We start from the raw sequence: 23,487 nt of genomic DNA, 5'->3' as shown, positions 1-23,487 counted from the left end.
AACAGCAAAAAGAACACATAGAGGTAAACACATCAGCAAGCGCTAACCAAAATATAACATCAGTATTGATAGACAAGGGAAAGTTAATGGGAGGCATGTCGAAAGAATTCTGCATTTGTAAAATCGAACAAAATTATGTAAAATAAGTTTGTGAGAATACCGTTTATCATGTATACCAAGCATGCTTTATTTCTGGCTTCAATATGGCTGATTTATGCCGGCTCATTTCAAGTGGATCCCACAACGTATCAGGATACCACACCCAGTTATCTGTCATACGATGGTACAACTTTAGACTAAATGCAATACTAAGTATTACTTTTTGAAACCTGAAAGAAGCATTAGTCAAACAACACATGGAAGCATCGCAATACATTCACAAAAAAAGAAGTTATGAGGTATTCTGAGCAGCTAATTGAGTTATGACTAATTAAATCATGACCCTAGCTGTGTATATAGCGAGAATTTCCTCCAGCGGTCAGTTGTGATCTAAGCAGTTACTGTGGACTTAATCTCATAACTATAGGTTTATGCACATGCCATATGAATTTGGCATTGAGAGAAACGAGACTACGAATATGCGTTTCTAACGTATTATTTCTTTCATTTCGCTCAGATTCTCGTTGATATATCTTTTTACATGTGGCAACCCGCAGACACTATGATCGAGTTACAAACATTCTACAAGCATGAATAGACACCTCTCTCTCTCTCTCTCTCTCTCTCTCTCTCTCGCGTTTCAGTCTAAGTTGTGAAAAGAAAGTGATTTAGCGGGCCGCACTATTAACACGATAAAAAGAAAAGGAAAAGGAAGTCCTAAAGAGGTCTGACTTGTGCCAAGTTCTACTCATGTCTCCTAAATCGCTAATCTCCTATCTTTTTGCGTAGATTTGTGTAAATAAGATCGTTAGACATTGATTAATTTCCAACGGAGACAATGACTAATATCTATCAAATACCATATTCATGAAAAGGTCTACGCCAGCTTTTCTGTTTGGCGAACTATTGAATATATTACAAATTTTAAAATAGGTTGTGGAATTGAACATGTTAAACAGAACAGAAAATGACAACAGAAATGTTACGCAAACAAACAAGGAAGAATCCATTCTAAGCATATTTAGTTATCATGAATGTAAAACTATACACGTCACGCACAAGCAACATGGGTGTGTGATTATCGTTTCGCATGCTTACCAAGTATGCTGTAGGGCCTACTTCCGGGTTCAGTATTGCTGATTTGCGTCTGGCTCCGAAGTTCATCTAAGTACGAGATCACAACCTGTAATCTTTTCAGACAGTAGGACGGTGCGAACACGACTTCAACTGAATGTGGTCTTACTTTTTAAAGACATGGACAAAGTGTTATAAGGAGTCAGCGAAACGAAAGGCAGATTATTTATACAAAGCACTTCCAAAACGGTCTGGAGATTCGAGCAGCTATCAAAGGAGTGTCGCTGCTCATCATGACCTTTTCACTGTGACCCTGTACACTAATTATAGCAGCGGGTTTTCCCCCACTGTGTGTCTATCTGAAAATCACGTTTTCGTTACGTTTGTAACGGTCATTATATGTACAAGGAGTACAACAACGATCAGGACATGCATAACAGGAGGAAACTGAGACAAACGCATTAAGAAAACTATTTTCGTTTAACTGTTGTCAGAGTGTTAGTGTAATATGGCGTCCTAGTCCTATACACCGTTCATGACATCAGTGTTGGACTTTACCTTTCATTGAGTAATTATAGCAACCTGAGTTACACAAGTTATGTGCTTTCTCTCAGCTTGCGTGAAAATTATGTCTTGGAAGATCTGCGCAAATTACAAGTCTCTGACAGAAAATAAGCAAGAATCGAAGAGAAAGTGATTCTGTGAGAAGGAAAACATTTGAAACTTCACTGACCAAGCGATGAGTTACATCATGAAATAGCGTTTAGAATACCCAACGAGTTTTCCATCTAATAAGAATAAATGTATGAAGTGATTAATCCCAAATAAATTCTTTCCTGTGATTGTGACAGGAGGCTCCTTTGACACCTGTAAGTCTGAAGGGTGCTACCTCTGTCAAATAATCAAATTGTCTATTGAATTTTATCCACTTTTATCAACACACAATGAACTGAAAAACTGCAAATCATTGCAGCAGTTCAGAAACAACTGTAGACGCACACTGCTCCGTACATAGCAACACAGTTTTGTATATTCTGCCAGTGCTTTACTCTTTACTCTTTTCCTTCTTCATGGCAGCCCGTTTTGATTGTATATACCATTTGTGTTCTATATATTTTGCACCCGTATCTTTAAAGTTGTGAAAGTCTTGTATTTACTTTGGGACCTTTTCCCATCAAGCCTGATAGGCTTTAATAGGTCTCCTACAATGAATAATGAGTACTTTGTTACTGTAGGTCCGAGTCAAGCTTCAAAAATTGATCATACACAAACAGATTTCTCGCAGAATTTAGGCACGTCAAACGATAATTCATTATTTTTCAAACCAACAGATTTTAGTGAGATCCTTGATATTGTGCATTCTTTAAAATCAAGTTATACAAGTGGTCATGATGAAATGAGCACGTCTCTTTTAAAACAAATTGTTGGGAGTATATTGACACCTTTAGTACACATTTGTAATTTGTCGCTCTCAACTGGTATATTTCCGAACGCATGTAAAATTGCAAAAGTTATTCCAATATACAAAAAAGATGACTCCTCTCTTGTCTCGAATTATAAATACCGTCCCATCTCTATTTTGCCTAGTCTTTCTAAAGTCATGGAAAGGCTTGTTTATAACAGACTGTATGAATTTTTTATACAGATACTGGTCCAAGACCAATATGGTTTCAGGAAATTTCATTCTACAGATATGGCACTAGCCCAATTGTACGACAGAGTGTCGACTGCCTTAGCTGGACAAAAACATGTCATCGGTGTGTTCATGGACCTAAGCAAGGCATTAGACACTCTTGACCACACTATCCTTTTACGCAAATTACATTGTTATGGAGTTCGTGGCATTCCACTGGAATGGTTGAAGATTACTTATCAAAAAGAAAGCAGCACGTAAACTATGAATCGGTAAACTCTGAAGTTTTACCTATATACATTGCGGCGTCCCACAAGGATCCATATTGGGACCGCTACTATTTCTAGTGTATATAAGTGATATTACAAATTCATCTAAGTTACTGCAAAATAATCTGTTTGCCGATGACACCAATGTATTTTGTTCCGGCAATTCTGATTTTCAGTCGCTTCTAAGAACTCTTAATATACTGAATTGCCGAAATCATCTACATGGTTTAAGAACAATAGATTATCACTCAACTTAAAAAAGACAAATTTCATTCATTTTCATAATAAGAAGCATAAAAATGAAATTCCCATTTAAATATTATGGTGGATGATATATTATTGGAACAAAAAGAAAGTGTCAAATTTCTTGGAATATACATAAATGAAAATATGAAATGGAACGCTCATGTGCAATACATATCTGATAAAGTGTCTCGTAACGTTGGTATACTCAATAAGCTTAAAGAAAATAATTTGTTGCCATGGCAACAGCTGAAGACGTCATTTCGAAAAATGGACACAGGTGGATTCCTGTTCAGCATCCCCAAAATAGAGGAAAGAGCACACACAAAAAATTGAACTCTACAGAAATTGATCATTTGCCTTTTTCATTCTTTCTTTCCTTGTTAATGAAATACTTCTTCTTTCTATAAAAGAAGGTTTTAATCATGTTGTTGCCATAGCAACGATAATAATGTGGGATGAGCATTGTGAAAAAAGGCTGATGATCATTATAGTAGGACCCTAACTGGTAATTAATATGCTACTCAATCTTTTCATGTTTTCATGCTTTTTAATGAAAAAATTTCGTTATTTTCTTTTTAAAATAGCTGTTACCGTGGCAACAGTCATTGCTATGAGGTAGCTGTGACATTCGGAAATTGTGATTTTTAATCTAATCGAAGAAATGTGTTTATATTGACATCTGTTAGAAATTACAGGATGTGTTTTGTTTAATGAAGAATACATGATCTTTTAAAGAAAATAACTTGTTGCCATGGCAACGGCTAAAGATGTCATTTGGAAATATGGCAACAGGTGGATTCGTGTTCGGCACTCCCAAAACAGGGGAAATAGCACAAAAAATCTAACTCTATACAGAAAGTTACTATCTACCGATTTATTTCATTCTTGCTTTCCTTTTAATTGAAATGCTTATTTTTCTTTGAAAGGCAGCTTTTGCCATGTTGCTATAGCAACGAAAATGAAGTAAAATGAACATAGTGGGGAAAAAAAGCTGACGATCATACTAATTTGTAATTAATATTTTACTCGATCTTGTCATATTTTCTTGCTTTTTCATGGAAATATCATATTTTCTTTAAAATAGTTGTTGCCATGGCAACCGTCATTGCTATGAGGTAACCATGACATAAGAATTGTGATTTTTAATTTGATTAAAGAGATATGTTTATATTGACTTATCTTGGTGTTTAAAGCAAGTTTTTATGATGTCTAATGAAGAATAGATGTTCTTTTATAGAGAATAATTCGTTGCCAACGGCTGAAGACGCCATTTAGAAAAATGGCAACAGGTGGATTCGTGTTCAGCACCCCCAAAATAGGGGAAAATAGGGGAAAAACATCAAAATCTGCAGAAATTTTAAGAACACCCCAATATTATGACAACTCGCCGTCTACTATAACGCATTATGACGTAAAAGTATATACGCGCAAGACATGTGTGCGCGTAGCAACTGGTACCCCTCTCTGATCCCTTGAGTACAGCGTAGTGTTTGTTGTCAGTGCTTGACTATTGTTGTCCGATATGCGCATCAGTGAGCATTTTCAGGATAATTTTGCACCAAATATGGCCGAATTCGACCACTCATTGGAGAGAGCTGTCAAGATTATCCTCAGAAGGAAGTCTGGGCAAGCTCTTGACCAAGAATTGCTTGTGGACGAGATCAGGTGATGAAAACTTAGCCCTAGAAAATGTCTATGAAGCTAAATATAAATTTGTGTTAATATGAGATTTGCAGCTACAGGTGCAACAATTACGAGCATTCATCTTGAAGAAAAACGTGGTAGATAGTTCTCGGTGTGCAATCCTGTGTCCATCATTCCATATTTGGGTGGTCATATTTCTATCTAATATTTGAAGACGCCCGGGAGTAATGATCAAGGCAAGATTGATCACACAATGCTGTGCTGACGTGAGGTACTTGTATACAAAACAGCAGGTCGAACAATTGCATGATTTTATGGCGCTATAGATTTTTCAGTTGCAACGGGAAGGTGATGGGAAGGTTCTTTTCTTCATATCCCTGGTTGTAGTCCAACTGTAGCCCAATTGTAGCCCAATTATTTGACTGATCATTAACCCAACATTATTCTCTTCTTTAAAGTTACCTATGATATTAGATATTAATGGGTTCTTCTCAGCGATATTACAAACACAGTGGAATCATTGTTCACTAATTTTTAAGAATGAGTTCAAGAATGAAACATGACATTTTTATCTTTATTTTTTTTAACGCAGACGACACTTTCCGTCTCTGATCCGTCTGATTCCCACCCTGGAATCCAGCGGCCGTCTGTCCAAAGCAGAAAAGAAGCGATTCCTGACCCAAGTAAGTATATTGGGCTTTCGGGAAAATACTTGCATGAAAGTTAAGTGGAAACAAAATTTGTGATATTCAGCTCTTCGCTGAAAATTTTTTATACTTGCATCTTTGCTGCACAACACGTCCGCCACTTCCGACTTAAAAAGAAGTCTCTAATACATACATCACGTATAATAATCTGAACGGCGGCACATAATAATCATTGTTATGTTCCATTCCGTTTAATTTTTTGGATCTTTTTGGAAGTCATCTATTGGTGTGAGCATCAAATAAAATTGACAAAGTAGTCTCAATGATTAACACTTTGTGTGCTTGAGTGCTTATTGGCACAGAAAACCCCATAGCATTGTACACACTGTCCAATGTCCCTGGAACCGAATGGGTTACTATAGGGGTGACTCTCTCAGATATAATTGGCATATCTATTATCTTTTTGAAAATATGCTTTGATATATATTTTAATGATTTTATTAAACACCTTCTTTTTTCTCACTATTTCAATTAATATAACTACATTATTAAACTGTATGAAATCATATACTGATACTGACATGTGACACCAATGTGTACCTCACACATTAGTGAATTAGACTAAGTACCTGTGTTAATATATTATGACAATCATGTATATTCATGTTTGCTGGCAGAAATTGACCAACTTGGATGTCCAGTCATCCGATGACTTCTCCCGCTCCAAATCTGCTAATGGCCGTTTCTTGTGGACATTACAAATGCCGAAGGAACGGCCATCTAGCCACAATGACAACGGGTTCGCTGCGTCCCTGGATGCTTTCCTCTTCGAAGCCCGACTGGAGTCTAGCGTCGCGTCGAAGAGAAAGCAAAAACGTCGGCTGGAAGATGATCTCGCTGAGATCGAGAGCAAACTTCAGAAATGTGCGGTCGACGAGGGCGCTGTAGATCTACAGGAAAATCCTCCATGCCTACCGGAGAATGCCAGACGTCACGCCTCGCCAAGAAAACGAAAGACGCTGCAGAATAAGCGCTCGTCGTCCGACAGAGGACATCAGCGAGGCGAATCTTCAGTCGATTATCAAGTAGTTCGGCTGCCGAACGTTTCGGAGGAAATCGTTTCGGCAGTTGCGGTCGAGGTTGGACCAAGGACCATTGCCTCGTCATTTTCGACACAATCGTCATCCCGTAGATATGGGAAGAGAGGATCAATTTATTCTCTGCAAGGAGAGGGTGAGGATGAATCTCAACGATCGTCTGATGTCGAATCCACAAACCACCCTGATTCAAACTCTGAAGATGACGACTTTTCATGTAGGCCAAGGTTTGTCCATCGCAGCCGAGATATTCGTCTCAACAAACGTCGTCATCAGCGAGAGATGGAGAATGGCGACATTCACGACGGACACAGGATTGCTGCATCGAGAAAACTCTTCAAGTGCCGTCGATCCTTCATCCGAAGACCCAAGCGAAGTCTTTGGTATGATCAACAAAGAGCAGTTCGACAACAAAAGCCAAAGGAGCCTGAAGTAGTGTTCTTCACAGGATGGCGCGATGTGTTGGGATGTGATGATGACGTCAAGGAAGAATCGTCCAATCACATATCCCCCTCTGACGAAGAACTCCTCTCATCACAAGGCTCTTCTGGTGATGATGGGGACTGCAACGTTGGCTACCAGCACAGTTTATCACCCGAAGAGGAGAACGCCCTCTGTGGTGATTTGCTGGTCATGTCTATTCACGACCGACAATGGGCTACCAGTAATCCAAATCAGGCATAGACCCTGAAACTAAGCCTCTTTGGTAGACTTTACAGATATAACGGTGGAATGTTAGATTATATAGGTGCATGTCACAGAGCAAAAGAAGGATATGACCAAAGAGGTTTATTCTATTGCTGTTCAATGGTGAAGAAAGACACAGCTTAGTTCGAAAAGAATTCAAGGAGTCCCCGATGCCTTCACACAGTCTTACCTTCTGGCCTATATGGCGAGGGCAAGCTAATCAACTTTTTCCCCTATTGTCTCTGTGAGACTCTCACTTCGGTGTTGATTTACAATCGGCAAATGACAAAGTCCACTTCAGCTCATGTAATAATGACAAACTGTAGATTTAGTCTTCTCTCTCTCTCTGAGGTATCAATAAAACGTTATAAATACAATTTGAGCAGGAGACTTATTTGACAACATTTTAGAACGTGTGATGATTAATGTTTTTCTGTGAAATATATCCGTGATCTCTGTTGTTTTGTAAAAAAAGGGTTCATAGAACGAATCGTCATTTTCCCCCAAATCTTGCTAGCAATTGCTTTAACTTTCAGGTATAACCACATTATCATTGTTTCAAAATGTTTCAATAAATTCTACCTTTGGAAAAAGTCCGAGCGGGGAGGATGTGGGAGGGGTGTTATTCCCTCTTCACGCGAGGATAGGTGAAATATTTGGACAATATGATCATCTATCAAAAGAGCAAGAAAATTCCTCACATCTTGGGAATTATGGGCAAGGCGGGGCATAAAGATATAGCTCATGCCCCCCCCCCCCAAAAAAAAAAAAACAACAACAACACAACAACAATACTCAAACACAACAACAACAACAACACAAACAAACAAACAAAACAAAAACAAAAACATAGGGATGAGAGAACTTTTTGCATTCATAGAATTGAAATGACGTGGGAATTGGATCCATACTTTTGATGAATATTCGGAAATTAATATTTCGTCGATATCTTAATTAAGGTTTATCATATCATTATCATTACCTCTATTGCTAAGGCAAGTTTCGAACAGATACCTTCTCTTTGTATACGAACAGACAATGCACCACTGTGCTCCAAAAAGTTACATATAAGGTTACTATCATTGCCCGGGTGGTTGGAATCAGCAGCAGAACTGGCATGCAGCAACAATACTACAACTTTTGTACTTTGATTGCTCCACTATGCTTAGTATCTCGTCAATGATGTCATGGTTCGGGATTTGGGATTGCCTAGTCTGATTTCCATATCGTCTGTTACTAGTAATTTCCTTCCCAGAATATTAATACTGTCCAACGACAAAAGAAGGAGCAGGTTTAGCTGGATGGTCCACTGACCTAAGTGGTCCAGGCAGCGACTTCATCGTGGGTGGACGGCGATTTCGTCACCGCGGAGGGCGCATTTCGTAAAAGGAATACAGTTGGCAAGGGTCTGGAAAGCAGAATAGGATCGGCATAGTGCTAGTGCGCTCCGGTTACTAAACTGTATGTACGATCCGTACGAATTTATCTCGTGACCGACCGTGTCGTGCCAACTGCAAAGCCAGGCCAAGGACCAAGGTGACCGGATGCGATAAAGCGTATGATACACATTCAAATGCGCGAATGTCAGCTTTTCATGGTTGTTCCAGTGACATTATGTTCCGATTCACAGACTGCTGACTTTTCTTCTGCACTTCTCAGCTACTATATTAAATTAATTTTGTCTGTCACATCCGTATCGGAGATTTACAGGTGAGTCTTTGCTCGATGCAGTGCTGGACTGCAGCGTGAAGCTTCAGCCTGCGCCTCAGTCTTCGGGTGGGTGTTCCGCTGGCAAGCCGCTGAGCATAGGCGAGGTCGGTCGTGCTAGCGCTACTCCGCTAGTGAGACTTGATTTAAAGTTACAGTTACTTAGAGGAATATCCGCAAAAGAAACAAGCGAAACATTTTAATCGGCTTGTAGAATCACGGTTAACTGTAATGATACACCAGCAAAAGTGCCAGAAATCAAGTAAATTTATTCTAACAAGTATTGTCATTTACCTCAGCCAGCCAGGTGTCAATTCTCAGACAATAAGTTAACATGTTAAAAGTTAGAACTTAGAAGTGAACATGATTCATGAAGCCCCACCCATAATCTTGATCTTGATCTTGATATCGTTGATGTACAAACGCCTGGTGTGGCTATCCCATACATGTAGGTAGCAATATATGCTTGAGTCGGAGGCATATCTTATTCAAACTTGATATTTTCAAGAAGGTCTTTAAATTTTTGGATTGTAGAAGCCAGTTCTCTTACATTATCTGGGAGGTTGTTCCACTGGGGGATTGTCCTTGGTTTGGGTATAGAGAGTGCCGGTAGCAGCTCTTATTTGCTCTTATATGGTCGTACACAAATTTCTTGGAGGAGTGCCTTGTGGTTGGTTTTCTCTTAGTCGAATTGGAGCTTTGTAAATGTTTAATATTGCTGGGGATTAATCCTTTGGTCTCTTTATAGATGACGAGAAGGCGAGATTTGATTCTACGTCTCTCGAGGCTTTCCCATTCCAGTCGCTTCATCATATTTGTTACACTAGCTGATCTGTCATAATTGTTGCATGCAAATCTTGCAGCTCTTTTTTGGATCTTTTCAATGGCTTGTTTGTTGTTTTGTTGACTTGGGTCCCAAACTGCGTGACAGTATTCCAAGAGTGGACGTACCAGGGTGATGTAAGCTATGGCTTTTGTTTGTATGTCGCAGCTAAACAAATTCCTTCTCAGCAGACCAAGCTGACGGTTGGCTTTGTTGATTACTTGGTTGATATGCATGGTCCAAGACAGATCCGATGGCGATGTCAACTCAACTCCAAGGTATGGGTGATGATCGACACTACTTAGTGTGTTGTTTCCCATGGAGTAACTAAAGTGAGGGGGTCTTGAATAAATGATGGGTCCTACTTTAAGTCTATTTAGGGCTAACCTCTCTCTCGGGGTGCTCGTTCACACAGTTATGCTGTGTTATACCGGGGCGCTCCTTTGCACAGTTATATTGTGCTTTGTGCTGGGGCTGGTCGCAGTTAATCTATTGAGGGCTTGACCAAAAGATCAGTCTGTATCTGGTCGTCGGGGATATGTTCCATGGAGACTACGTCTAGCTTCACGGATCCAGAGGAGAGCGATAACGTCAAAAAAATAAAAGACTCCTCCAGACAGACGGATCTTTCCGTCCAATCTAGGACCTACTCTAAAGACGGTACAGCTGTAGCTTCGGGTAGTTGGACCACTTTGAGACACATGACTATTCACAGCCCTGTTGCTGTACTACCAGGGCTAATTTTTAGGCACAGACTATACATTGAGATGACCATGTGATGATTTACTGATGTGGTGGTCGTGAAGTAGCCTACATTGTTTTTTACTGCCTAGTTGGGGCCAAATTTTGTCTGGTTAATCAGGTGCACTGTTGTAGAGCAGGGATAACATCCTAATAGGAAACAGAATGACAAGGCCTGCTTAAATAGTTTTACCCTTTTTTACTACTCAGACTGGGCCTAATGAAGTGCCATCTACAGTGCACTCTGTACAGGGTTATTGGCTATCAAGCGCTTATAATTATACTCGGAGAGTCTTATGCTATACGGTATACTTGGGTGTGAACAGACCCACTACAATAAGTGGAGTGTAATCAACATTTGGTGAGGGCTTTGACTATACGGTAAGTACCTCACCAGTGGCAGATCTACATGTAGGCAGGGGCACACCAGGCCCACGCCCCCTTTATTGTTAAAATAGAAAAAAAAAAAAGGGAGTGAGGGTGTGTGAGCCCCCCTTTAATTTTGTAAAGGTGCCCTCCCCTCTTCATGGAATTCCTGGATATGCCCCTGCTCACAAGGTGTTCTTAGAGTATAATCCCAATATTGCAATTTGTCTGGCTTTTTGGACTGACAGTTGAAAGGTCTTACCATGATCTTTCACCTTTGAATTGTCGGCCAGAACAGTGCTTTGCCTGAAAATAATTGATATAGTCAAAATAATCAAACAGTTATCTGTAATGATATGTAATCACATAGAGCTATGATATGTTTAGCAGAGCCTTCTTTATTAACCAATGCCATGCCACAACCATTTGCTGAAATGGAAATTACGTCAACATGAAATCATGTAGCCTCACCATAAAATGTATGCCATGTGAAACTCTTGGTGACACTTTTGTACAGTGACAGGGCTGTGTTTTTGAAGGTTTGACAAATATCATGGCTCTAATGCATTAAAAAAAAAAAAACTTTTTGTGTGTGTTGTATCGAATAGCGCCCTCATAGGAAAAGTCCGAGGAAGAGATCATTTGGAGTTTGAGTTGTTTTATCTTGATATACGTATAGGAAAATATGACAGTGGTCGATGTGAAATGATATGAAATTGCAGAGGGAAATTATGATTTTAATGTATTTTATATACATTTTTTGTGTGTTGGGGTTGGTGGTGCCATCTATGGATGACCTTGAGAGGATTAAAGTGTAGGGTTATTTAGATTTTGAGTTGTTTTTAATATGTATAATTTATAGAGATGATTGCATTAATAATAATGTTTAAATAGTGAGGTTTGGAAGGGTTGAAATAGTTGGATGTTTTTAAGGTCAACATGGTCAAGGGAAGACATTTGTAAGAGTGATATGATATAATGTGAAGTTTTTTGTTTACTTTTTTTTTTAGTTTTATGATACGATTCTGTATTCGCTTGTCTGGTCATCTGTCATATTTTGTGCCATCTCAATCGGCTTTTTTCCTCTTTCATTAACCGTGGGAAACACATTGCTTTCCCTTATCTTTTGTTTATTTATTTAGTTTTTTAAATTTTTTTTTACGTTTTGAATGTTATTGAAATTTGTATAAGTCAACCGGCAATAATTTTTAGGTTCCCCCCCTCAATTTTATATCAAAATTCCGTCTCCCTTTTTCCACTATTTGAATGTCTTTCCCTTTCCTATCCTCCTTTGTTTTTTTTTAATGATTTACGGACTTGGTATGATAACTTGTTTCCGCTTGATGTTGTGTCGATATCATATTCTTTACTTCTAGTTCTCATGCTTTTGGGCATTGAAATTATTTACCTACCTCTACATTTTTACTGACTTGCCCGCTCTTCTCCATCTTGCCATATTTGTTTCTCTATACACGTACATATCTCCTTACCTGTTGTGCAATACTCTCAGCTATCCCATTTTTTGATGCTCAGGTCTGATGTGTATAATATCTTCTTGTTTTTTTTGACGTGTGCTCATACTATCGGTGTCATTTTAATTTCATTTTTATGTGTCTGATATAAAGCAACATTATCAGCTTTCGAGCTGCTGGATTATTATTATTATTATTTTTTTAATTTTGCACAATAAACCACATTGAATTGAAAAAAAAAAGTGTTACTAATCACCGTGTTTCAAATGTGTAGCACATGACAGATACCTACAGGCAATAGTTAGGGAGAAAGTTAGATCCTGAAGTAAGGCAATCTTCCAGCATTCCAGTTTAGCTTTCTAGTATATTGTTCAGTTTCTGTTGTGGTCATGTGACATTACTTCCACCGACTGTACAATGGCCTGAATACTTACTCTTTATGTAGTTGTGAGTGTTTGTGGTGTACTGATACAAAATGGGGAGTGTAGTAAAGAGCTATTCTCATAATTCAATTCAATTCAATTCAATTCAATTCACTTTATTGATAACCATACAGATAGAAATATATACAGTGTAAAGTGTGTCAGGGAGTTCACAAAGAAAGCCAAAGGCTTGAGACAAGGTGATTTCCATGCCAGAATTCTTACAGTGACCCTTGTCTTAATCCACACATCTCCATGACATGCCTTCATACCAAATTCAGTTTCTTAGGTACAGTAGTAGTTTGTTAGCAACCATGCTGAGCACCTCAGTAGGTAGACAAATCTAACGGTAGAATATTGAGGTGTATTCAATGCAATCAGCCTTCTCCATACTGATGATGATTTTGCTAAAGGTTGCCTAAAATCTGGTGAGCACAGTGTGACGCAACTAATTCTTAGACAATCTTCTTGTGTGCCACTGATGTTGTGATGAAATATTATATGATAATGATACTGGCTGGTGCAGAGATGCCAAGTTCCAAAAATTTTTATGCGCGAGATTTTCATTACTTGACGTCCTCAGCGTGAGCGCATGCGCGCGAACGAGGGAGCGAAGCAACAGAGCAGGGGACCAGGAGCACAGTATGGAGCCTTTTCAATTTTTAGCTCTTAATGGTGCGATCTGGTGCATACTTAAGTGACTATTTTTTACTTATTTTGAAAGACAAAAGGGATATACCTTCAATTGCAACTATCACATTAATCCTTGGCTTTGACCTATGCTCCCGGTGCATGAGAAATATGAGTGCCATGCGTGAGATCGTGAGACGGACCCTAAATGTGTGGGTCTCATGCAGAATGCATGAGACTTGGTAGCTCTTGGCTGGTGGTTTAGTGAGGATGTCTCTTTCCTGTATTGGAGAAGAAGATAAGCTAAACAGCAGTGATATAAAGTGAAAACAAATCTTTCGGTAGAGGGCTAGATTTGTATTTTTGGAAGACCTATAATTCACAGTGTAGATGCTATGTTCTAATTGCCAGACAGTGTCTGTCTGCACAATCAGGGTATGAAATAATTTTCATGTTGAATTTATATACACATGTATTCTTCTTCTGTATTCAAGGGCCAACGTCCACTAGCGTTGCTATTTGTTGGACCCTTTTACCAAATTTGTAAATATGTTTGTACTTTCATATTCATATTTTTGATAAGTTTGATTCTATACTGTCATGTCTTGTATTCCTATTAATTGTATTATTATTGTATGCTCAATGATTGTATTTATCTGTGATTGTAAACTTGAACTTAAATTTGGTAATAAATCATTCATTCATTCATTCATTCAAATTTAAACCAGTGCTAAAAGCTTTCATCAAATACAGCTGTACTTGTACTTAGTCTATGTACAGTCTGTACAGTGAATTATAATAATAATAATAATTCACAACATTTATATGGCGCGTTATTAAATAAAATGTCTCTAAGCGCTAAATAAATGTCATGTGTGATAATCATAATGTTTATCATGTAGGCCTACCGATTTAGCACTACATTAAATCACCGTACTTATTCTCCACTTTCCTGTGCTGTTACTTTATTCTAATCTTCCTCAATATTTGAATATGATATGAAAGTTCTGGCTCCAGTGTTTGTTGTTGTGTGTTTTTTTTTTTGCATGCTTGTTTTTTATTAAGAAATCATATACATTGCATATATGTAAATTTGTTAGTAAACAAGAGCCCAATGACTAGAAATGTCATAATCTACGTTGGTAGATCCCACAAATTGAAATGATGCAGATATTTACAATGTCACACATATACGTATACAGTTGAACCTCTATTATCCGGCCTCCCTTTATCCGGATCTCTCTATTATCCGGACGCAATCTCGCCGTGATTTTTTTTAAATAATTACGTGAAGAAAGGGGGATTCCCAACTCCTTGAGAACTCCAACCCAAACACACATGAATTACATATTACTTCCAATACGATTAACATACATTGCATCAAATTTCCTTCCAAATTGCTTACCTTAACCCTCAGACATTTCAACATCCCGAACCATCCCCAAATGTAACAATGAAAAGGTTGCAGTATACACATTACTACATGTGGTACTACAATGGGCTACATCAGTACATGTGTATGTATATGTACATGTATAAAGCATTGAGTCTCCCGTATCCGGCCAAATCCCTTATCCGGATGAGCCCTGGTCCCGACTTGTCCGGATACGAGAGGTTCAACTGTACATATAATTGTAATTGGCCATTCTTCTGGCATTTAAAGGTCATATGATCTAAGAGAGGAACTGTATACTGTATTTATAAAAATGCTATGTTGCTTCCAATGGATATTGCAGGAACACTTGCTTTACAATGGTGATTCAATATCACTAATGTACATGTATGTACATGCACATATACAAAGCACTGTGCATCATACTAGATGCAATGTACACATTTGTAAATCAAAATGCTACACATGTACTGTAGAGGACAATCACAGTTTTCAAGACCAGTGGAATTTTTCATGGACAAAGGAAGCAAAGTCAACATTCTCTTTGTAATGAATTGCTGTGATGTATTATGCTGGGAAGAGATTATTCATGCAGAAAGGGAGGAGATGAGCTGCAACAGAGTTTATCAATGTTGCTCTCTATATCTATTAGATCCCAACTGCTGATTTACAGGTTTGTTTTTTTTTTTTTCAAAAGACATGTTTGGAAAAATGTAGATCAGCAGTTGTGATCTTGAAAAGAGAGGATGACATTTGATAAAATCTGTTACAGCACACATATACTGTGAGAAAACGACATGGGTGCTAAATCAATGTACGATCACGCTCACATACAATGTACATGTGTCATTCCTCCAACAGGTTTACAGGACTGTTCAAAGTGCTGAATGGGGGTTTCGCATTAAACCTGAGTAGACAGTTACCAGGTAATCAGACAACCAAGATGTCTTCTTCATCAGTACCAACTTTGAACGCAGGAACAGTGGGGAAACCACCACCCTACGCCCCGTTAAAGGATGAGCCTCCTCCGTCGTATGGCTCAATAGCTGTGGATTGTGAGTAGTCTGTCATGCTCATTATGAGTTCAATATATGAAAAAAAAAAAATCATTTTATTGATCAATGTGTCTGTGCAGATCTTCCCACCAGCAGAGCTGGCTAGAAATTTAGTCATAGGGAAACCTTGTTATAACAACACTGCTCGGGACCACTGAAATTTCTCCCTTACATCGGGGCCCCATTTCATAAAAGTTGATATGATAGCAACTCTTGCTAGAATGGCAACTTCCCATAGCAACATCCAATCAGGAAGCTGGGTTCTTGTCATTACCATGACAATTGTCATTCCAGCAAGAGTTGCTATCATATCAACTTTGTATGAAATGGGGCCCAGATATCTCTTTATATCAGGGATAAAAAGAAAAGGAATACTACAGAAATGGAACTCACAAAATTGCTCTTTTATGTTAGGTATCTCTTTACATCTGACCTTATTATGAGGTTCCATTTTTTCATGGCTTTTACTATTTACTATTTTACTATTTACCTATGTCATAAAAAAGCATTGTTGTATTTTAATGTTAAAGTATAATCTTCAAAGCGCACCTGTGTAGTAGAATACACCAGATACCGCTAATTCAGTGAATATGAAGGGAATGGTTATATCTTTCAGCCACAATGACACATTTCTCCTGTACTGTTCCTTAATTTTTTAGATTTTCTCCCTTGCATCCTGCTAGGGTGTGGCTCAATTTAGTGAACTAAGAATTAGGATTGTGTTCTAGTTCAAGATCCACTAACTTATAAATCGTACCCTTGAATGTTGTCTACACTAGTTTCATCAGTCACATATATCTCTCATCCACCCTTTCAGCTCGAGGTTACCCCATAGTAGGTCAGCCTCAGCGCGGCTACCCGCAGCCCCCGAATGGACCCCAGTACTACCCGGTCCCGCCGCAACCGGTGGCGGCCCAGCAGGTGACGACGACGACGTACTCCACCCAGGTCGTGGTGGTGGGCGGGTGCCCCGCCTGCCGCGTGGGCATTCTGGAGGACGACTTCACACTGCTGGGCGTCTGCTGCGCGATCCTGTTCTTCCCCTTTGGCATTCTCTGCTGCCTGGCAATGAGGCAGAGGAGATGTCCGAATTGCGGTGCCGTCTTTGGATAAACTTCATTTTTAATTTTGATTTAGTTTTTATTCTCTACTGGATTGAGAAGTGCATGAAAACTCACTCTCACACTGACGTAATGTTATTTGTATACTGCCTAAGTCAGCAGTGAGCTGTGTGGTAGCAAGGCCATCCATCTATTTCATGCAGTTCTCAATCACTGAAAGAGAGGACAATCATGAAAGTTATATCTTTGTCTTATATTTTGCTTTTATATAGTCTGCATTCACTTTAAAGAAGAGGAAAATGACCAGACTCTTCATTTTTTCATTTTCGTACAGTTTTAATTGATACACATGGCAGCGCTGTAGCACTGAAGGATTTAAAGGACAAGTTCACCTTCGTAGACATGGGGGTTTTGTGAATGCAGCAATATTAGTAGAACACATCAGTGAGAGTTTGAGGAAAATCGGACAATCCGTTCAAAAGTTATGAATTTTTGAAGTTTCTGCTCTGTCAAGGCTGGATGAGAAGACTACTATAGCTTGTGATGTCACATGTGTACAACGATATAAAGAAAGAATATAGAAAATTCAACACATTTTCACTTTTCTCGCATAACAAAAGAACACTCGACTTCTCTCTTTCAGAAGGCAGGGGAATAATATTACCCTTAACATACGTCAGTAACAAGTCAAAGAAATGTGCACTTTATTCAAAAAGTAAAGTTTTGTGAAATTCTCTTTTTATTTTCCTTATATCGTTGTATGCATGTGACATCATACACTGTAGTAGTCTTCTCATCTAGCAGTGACTGCGCAGATACTTCAAAGATTCATAACTTTTGAATGAATTGTCCGATTTTCCCCAAGCTTTCACTGATGTGTTCTACTAATATTGTTGCCTTCGCTCAATCCCCATGTTCATGTATATGAAGGTGGACTTGTCCTTTAAAGTGGGTCTGCACTGGAAAGAAACATGTCTAGCGCCATCATAAGGCTCATTTTTCTCTGTGGTGCCCAGCATTTCTCCCATAATGCCGAGCGGCGTGGAGCAATTAACCCGTTCCGTACGGAATTCTGATATCCCCATAGACTTAACACACAGATCACCAGGTTCCCGTAAACGTAGGGGATGGCCTAGCAGCGCAGCGGCTCGCTTCGATCCCGCATTATCTTGCGCAGTCCAGTGCATAGGTACGTATATGTATACCACGTACCATAGTACCATGGTACGGTACGTACCATTATACGTTGTTACTTATCACTTCGCGATCTGTTCGGTGCTTTCAAACACTGTCTTCAACACTCAGATTGTTTATTCTGATCGTTGTGTCGAACTTCAATCTGCGATTATGTCGCGGATACGACTTGGTAAATGCTGGATCCAGTGGGAGGAGATGCGAGCTGCGCTGGTGTATAGCGAGTAGGTCATTGGGCTGAGTGAGTGGATTGTCGTGGATCTCTCTCGCAACATCGGCCGAAAGATCGAGGCCGCGTCGGGCGGGCCGGGCTGGGCTCTCGGTACCCCACCATATTATGCACTGCTTGTGTGTGTTATCTCGGCTCTGCGCACAGCTGCTGTGAGATCGTGCGCTGACCGGCAGGCGGCAATCAGCCACAGTATAAAATAACGATGTAACCAGCTCTGTGGATGTAACCCGGCCACCGGAAGTTTTGATAGATGGCGCTCTTTACAAAAAAAGTTCTGGCATCAAAATAATGGCTAGTGCAGACCGGCTTTAAACTTTCATCTTCTGATACAAAGGTACTCTGAGACAAAGGTACAGAACCTGTTACCATACATATAGATGCGTTTGTATTCTGTGTGACTGGTGGCATTTGTTTAGAGTCAGGAGAATGATTTACCCAGTATAGGCCTAAACATACTAATTTTGGGTCAAATATTCAATTTTGTAATCGCAAGCAGCTCAAGTAATGCAGAGATATCTAAACGATATCACAGATACCCGTTTGTACCACCTTCATGTAATTATATGCATGAGTTTTCATCTCCACCTTTGGTTACATCATCTTTTCTTTTTTTACTTTTCGCCATGTCGGGTAGGCGTGAAAATATTTACTAAGTGTGACCAACAACAAAATATTTTATAGAAGAAATTTGTTTGTCTTGTGACAGTCATGCCAGAGGCTTTCACTTTCTTTCTATAAAGAGTAAAAAGAAATACTGTACATGGTAGCAGGCTAGGTAACCATGCTCTAGTCTATAGTGCATACTTTCACTTCTACATTTTAAAATAATGTCAAAGTATCTGCGTAACTCAATTTTCCCCTTGTATATATAACACAGTTTATCTTTGTGTAAAACTGCATGTCTTTTGTGCCCGATTTTATTTTATAAAAATGTATAACAGCTTACATTCCAATCTTTTTCTTCTTTATGTTTTTTATGATTGTTTGTTTGTAATGACAAAAGTCTATAGTCAATTTTCACTGTGTCTGAATGTTATTTTGAAATTATTATGGAAATGATGTGAGTAGCCACAAAATTAAGTGACTTGATTTGTATAGAAATGTGGGACATTCTTTGGCCTTCAACTTACTTTGGATATTTTGCTGCTATTACACTGGAGTCTTGGCAGAAATTGTGCCTTCAGAAAATGTAAGAAAGGGAATGTACACAAGGTTGAAACATCCTCAGTTCTAGGTAGAGACAAGTGGCTATTTTCATGAATTTCACTCGTGGATACTGTATCACACAAGTAAGCAAATAGTTTTATGGGATGTGATTAAGTTGGAATTGTACTAGTGATGTATGTGTTTGGGTGTGTGAGTGTTTGAGTGTGTGTGTGTGTATGTGTGTATAGGCATATACCGTACAAGTTTGAATTTGCTTATTGTATCAGCGAGATCAGAATTCAATAGAACTTCAAATGAATCGCTCAAATTCATCACGCTGGTCAATCTTGTTCGGTCAGTTATTCCAGGACAGGGAAACTAGAGGGTCAAGTTAGTGGTCAAGGGGAGAAAGGCAATGTGAGATGTGTAGCGAGTTGTACCTTCGTTTTTTCATCTGTGAGCTCAAGTGACTGAAATTGCTTAACAGAGTTTGAATTGTCTGGTTTGAGCTATCATGAAGGGAACAATATATCTTTTGAGTGCGCAGTCTTTTACAGAACTGCATAAATCAGACCGCATATTTGAATGTTTCAGATGTTATAAGTGAATCAGTAAATATGAATGATTCAGATATACTAAGCATATTATGTTTGATAAGCAAGTTTATGTAATATGTATGCTAGTAGGTGGTGGAATTGAAATAATGAGTAATATATGTACATTTATAGTAATATATCAAACTATCATAATTATTGCTGTTAAATTGAAAAGATATATGACGTTAGAGTAATCTGTCTTCTTCAGAGGTACAGATGTTTTCCCCAAACATTTTTTTTCTTTTTGATGCATCAAACATTGAGCAGAGAAATACTAGATGAATGCAAGTTTTGCATCTCTGATGCATATGTTTGCTCAGATTGATGACTTACTGCCATTATTGACTGTTCTTTTGGTATTCTGACATTCTTGTGTCATTTTGCTCAGTTGTCTTCACTGCACCATATTTATAGCTCCAGAATTTGGATGCATGTCTAAAGACACTTACACTGTATGACACCTTACCTGAATACTTTGTTGAACTGTACATAGGTAGTAAGATATGAGAAAGTTGCACTTCACCACCATGATGGTTCTAGTTTTCTCCAACTTTGCTGGAAATGATGGGAATGGTCTGCGGCTTCAGTTCTTCTTGCAAGTGCAATAGGTGGGGAACAACTCATTCTTCTACTTTTAACCCGTTAAAGACTACTCCAAAGTATTCTCTTGTTGGTTTGTATAGAAAATGGGTATCATAGCAAAATCAGCATGTCCATAACAGGTTAAGGAAACACTGATATATTTTTTATGCAATGGATGAGGTTTGTGGAATTTTGCCCCTGTGGGGCAGCCACATGGATCATGCTCTTTCCTCCGATTAAGGTTTATTTTGTATCATACAAACTCTTGTTGACTGTAATATTGTGGGTAATGACAAAGAAATAAAAAGATCAAACACAACAGGGCCATATGCATTTGTCACATTATCAGAACTCTATGCACTTTATAGTGGCTCCATTTTTTGTTGCCATATAGGAGTCTTTTATGTGTTTGCACTGTATGTAATTTCAGGTCATTGCAGTGGACTGCCACTCTTTACCCATTTGAAGACTTGTCCCTAGTCAGTGGCGGATCCAGAGGGGGGCACACCGGGTGCACGCCCTTTCTTGATTTGTAGTTAAAACAAAAGAAATAAAAAGAAAAAATGGGGGGCATGCACCCCCCTTTAATTTTGCACAGGTGCCTCCCCTTTACGGAATTTCTGGATCCGCCCCTGCTAGTGTGCTGGTACTTGGGCAGCTTGTCCTCAACAGGTTAATCTGTGGGATAAGTGTAATAAGGACATTTCATGATAATGATGATAAAAGTAATGACAAAAGTACTGTTAATTTTAGTATTGATAATTGTAAAAGTAAAAGTAGTAATAATGAGATGATGAGGATGAAAAGTATAATGATAATGTAAATGATATATCCTAAAATAGCATAAAATTAGGGTGATTACAGAAGTCTTCAATTCAGCATTGTTTGTTTATTTTTGTTTTTTGGCATTTACTCCTCTGCCCTTACATGTGATTCTACCTAGTTTCCTGTATGTGTTTGTGCATGCAGCAGTGTTATGTTGTGACACCAATTTCGGTAAAGCTTGGAGAAATGCTATTGCTTCATTGCATGTGCCATGAAATAAGACACAGCACATATGCAATTTATCGTATTCACATCGAGTACTGGTATGAATAATTTAATTGCCACGTCTAGGTAAAACAATGGAAAAATGCCTGAAAAATGAGCATTTTCTCCTCCCGTTTGCTTGGATTGTATTAAAAAAAAAGTGATACAAGTCGACACTTTTATTTTGGTAATGTTTTGCATTTACCAAACATGTAAAGACTCTAATAGTTGATGTTTGTGATACCTTGCTGGACAATAGTCTGTGATCATTGATGTACTATACAATGTAGTTACTGATGAATTCGCGGTACTAACTTTTATAAGCAAAATGCAAGAAAACATGATTTTTTTTGTGTGTGTTTGTTTGATTTAGAGTATGTCTGAAGACAACCTAACTGGTTATTTCTGAATACAACATTGGGTATTGTGTCGATTGACGAGTATACTGAACATCTTTTCCGCTAGGAAAATCTCTTAAGAGTTTGTGAAGCACTTTCTGCAAGTACTGTATGTTAAAATTGCACGCCCTTTTTGAATGTTTTTTCATATGATTACATGAAATATTTATTTGTATGTATGCACATAACAGCTCTGAATGATTTTAATAATTTCTTTTCAAATGTTTCCTATTGTTTATGCTTCACAGTGATGCCTTTGTAAGATTTATCACCAGATTATATTGACCTCCTTCTTAAGAAAAGCCATACATTGTACCATAGTATTTCAGAGTATTTGTTGGTTTTATGGTTGTAATGGAGGAAAAAAAAACTGAGGTGAGATTTTCCATTTATTTTTTTTCTCAACACATGACACAGAATTACATGTTGTGTATACTGTATGCAGTGTTATCAGAGTTGACCGACATGACATCTTGGTCCCGTTTTATCAAAAGATATAATCGATTTTAAATTTCCTTACCACACAGGCTGCCATAGACTTACAATTGAAATTAACTATAACATCAATGTAATTATAACTTTATAAAACAGGGCACTGGGTACACAGATGCATTGTACGCTGTACATCATCTCCAGGGGGGTGGGGAGGGTAAATTGTTAATTTTTCTTTTGAAAAGTAACAACACTGTAATTTCTTTTCATTCCATCACTATACGATGCAGTCATTGTTACCACATTCAACCATGATATTATCTCACAAGTCCCAGTTTGTGAAATATTATACTGTAAAAGCTTCTGGTCACAAATTACATGAATACAAGTGTGCATGAACGTAATGTGTGTGTATGTATATATGTATATATCTATCTATATATATATATATATATATATATATATATATATACATATATGATATATATATATATATATCTTTGAATTTTCCACGTGTTGGACTTCAAATGTTATTACAAGAGGAAGAAGGAGTCAGGAGTACAGCGTTTGTAGTTCCAACAAGGTTTTTATTCACAAAATTTTTGGCCCGCCTCGGGCCTTTGTCAGTGTATACAGTGATTATATATTGTGACAAAGGGCCAAAAATTTTGTGAATAAAAACCTTGTTGAAACTACAAATGGCATACTTGAGACTCCTTCTTTTATATATACTCATATATATATATATATATATATATACAGTATATGTATCTCTCTCTCTCTCTCTCTCTCTCTATATATATATATATATA

General features: G+C 38.3%; 1 protein-coding gene across 1 annotated transcript; it reads left to right on the top strand.

The window, feature by feature from the left end:
- Window positions 1-8,945: 8,945 nt before the first annotated feature.
- LOC139740785 (membrane protein BRI3-like) lies at window positions 8,946-17,515 on the top strand. The gene is made up of 3 exons (XM_071651359.1): window positions 8,946-9,106; window positions 15,812-16,005; window positions 16,823-17,515. The coding sequence occupies exons 1-3, from the start codon at window positions 8,955-8,957 to the stop codon at window positions 17,116-17,118; spliced, it is 642 nt and encodes a 213-aa protein (XP_071507460.1). The 5' UTR covers window positions 8,946-8,954; the 3' UTR covers window positions 17,119-17,515.
- Window positions 17,516-23,487: the final 5,972 nt, after the last annotated feature.

This window comes from Diadema antillarum, unplaced genomic scaffold (assembly GCF_040938485.1).
Source record: "Diadema antillarum isolate AM-2024a unplaced genomic scaffold, OU_Dant_1.0 seq00000881_RagTag, whole genome shotgun sequence".
Classification (NCBI taxonomy): Eukaryota; Metazoa; Echinodermata; class Echinoidea; order Diadematoida; family Diadematidae; genus Diadema; species Diadema antillarum.
Note: the sequence above shows the minus strand (reverse complement) of the source record. Positions and strands in the feature narration are given on the sequence as shown.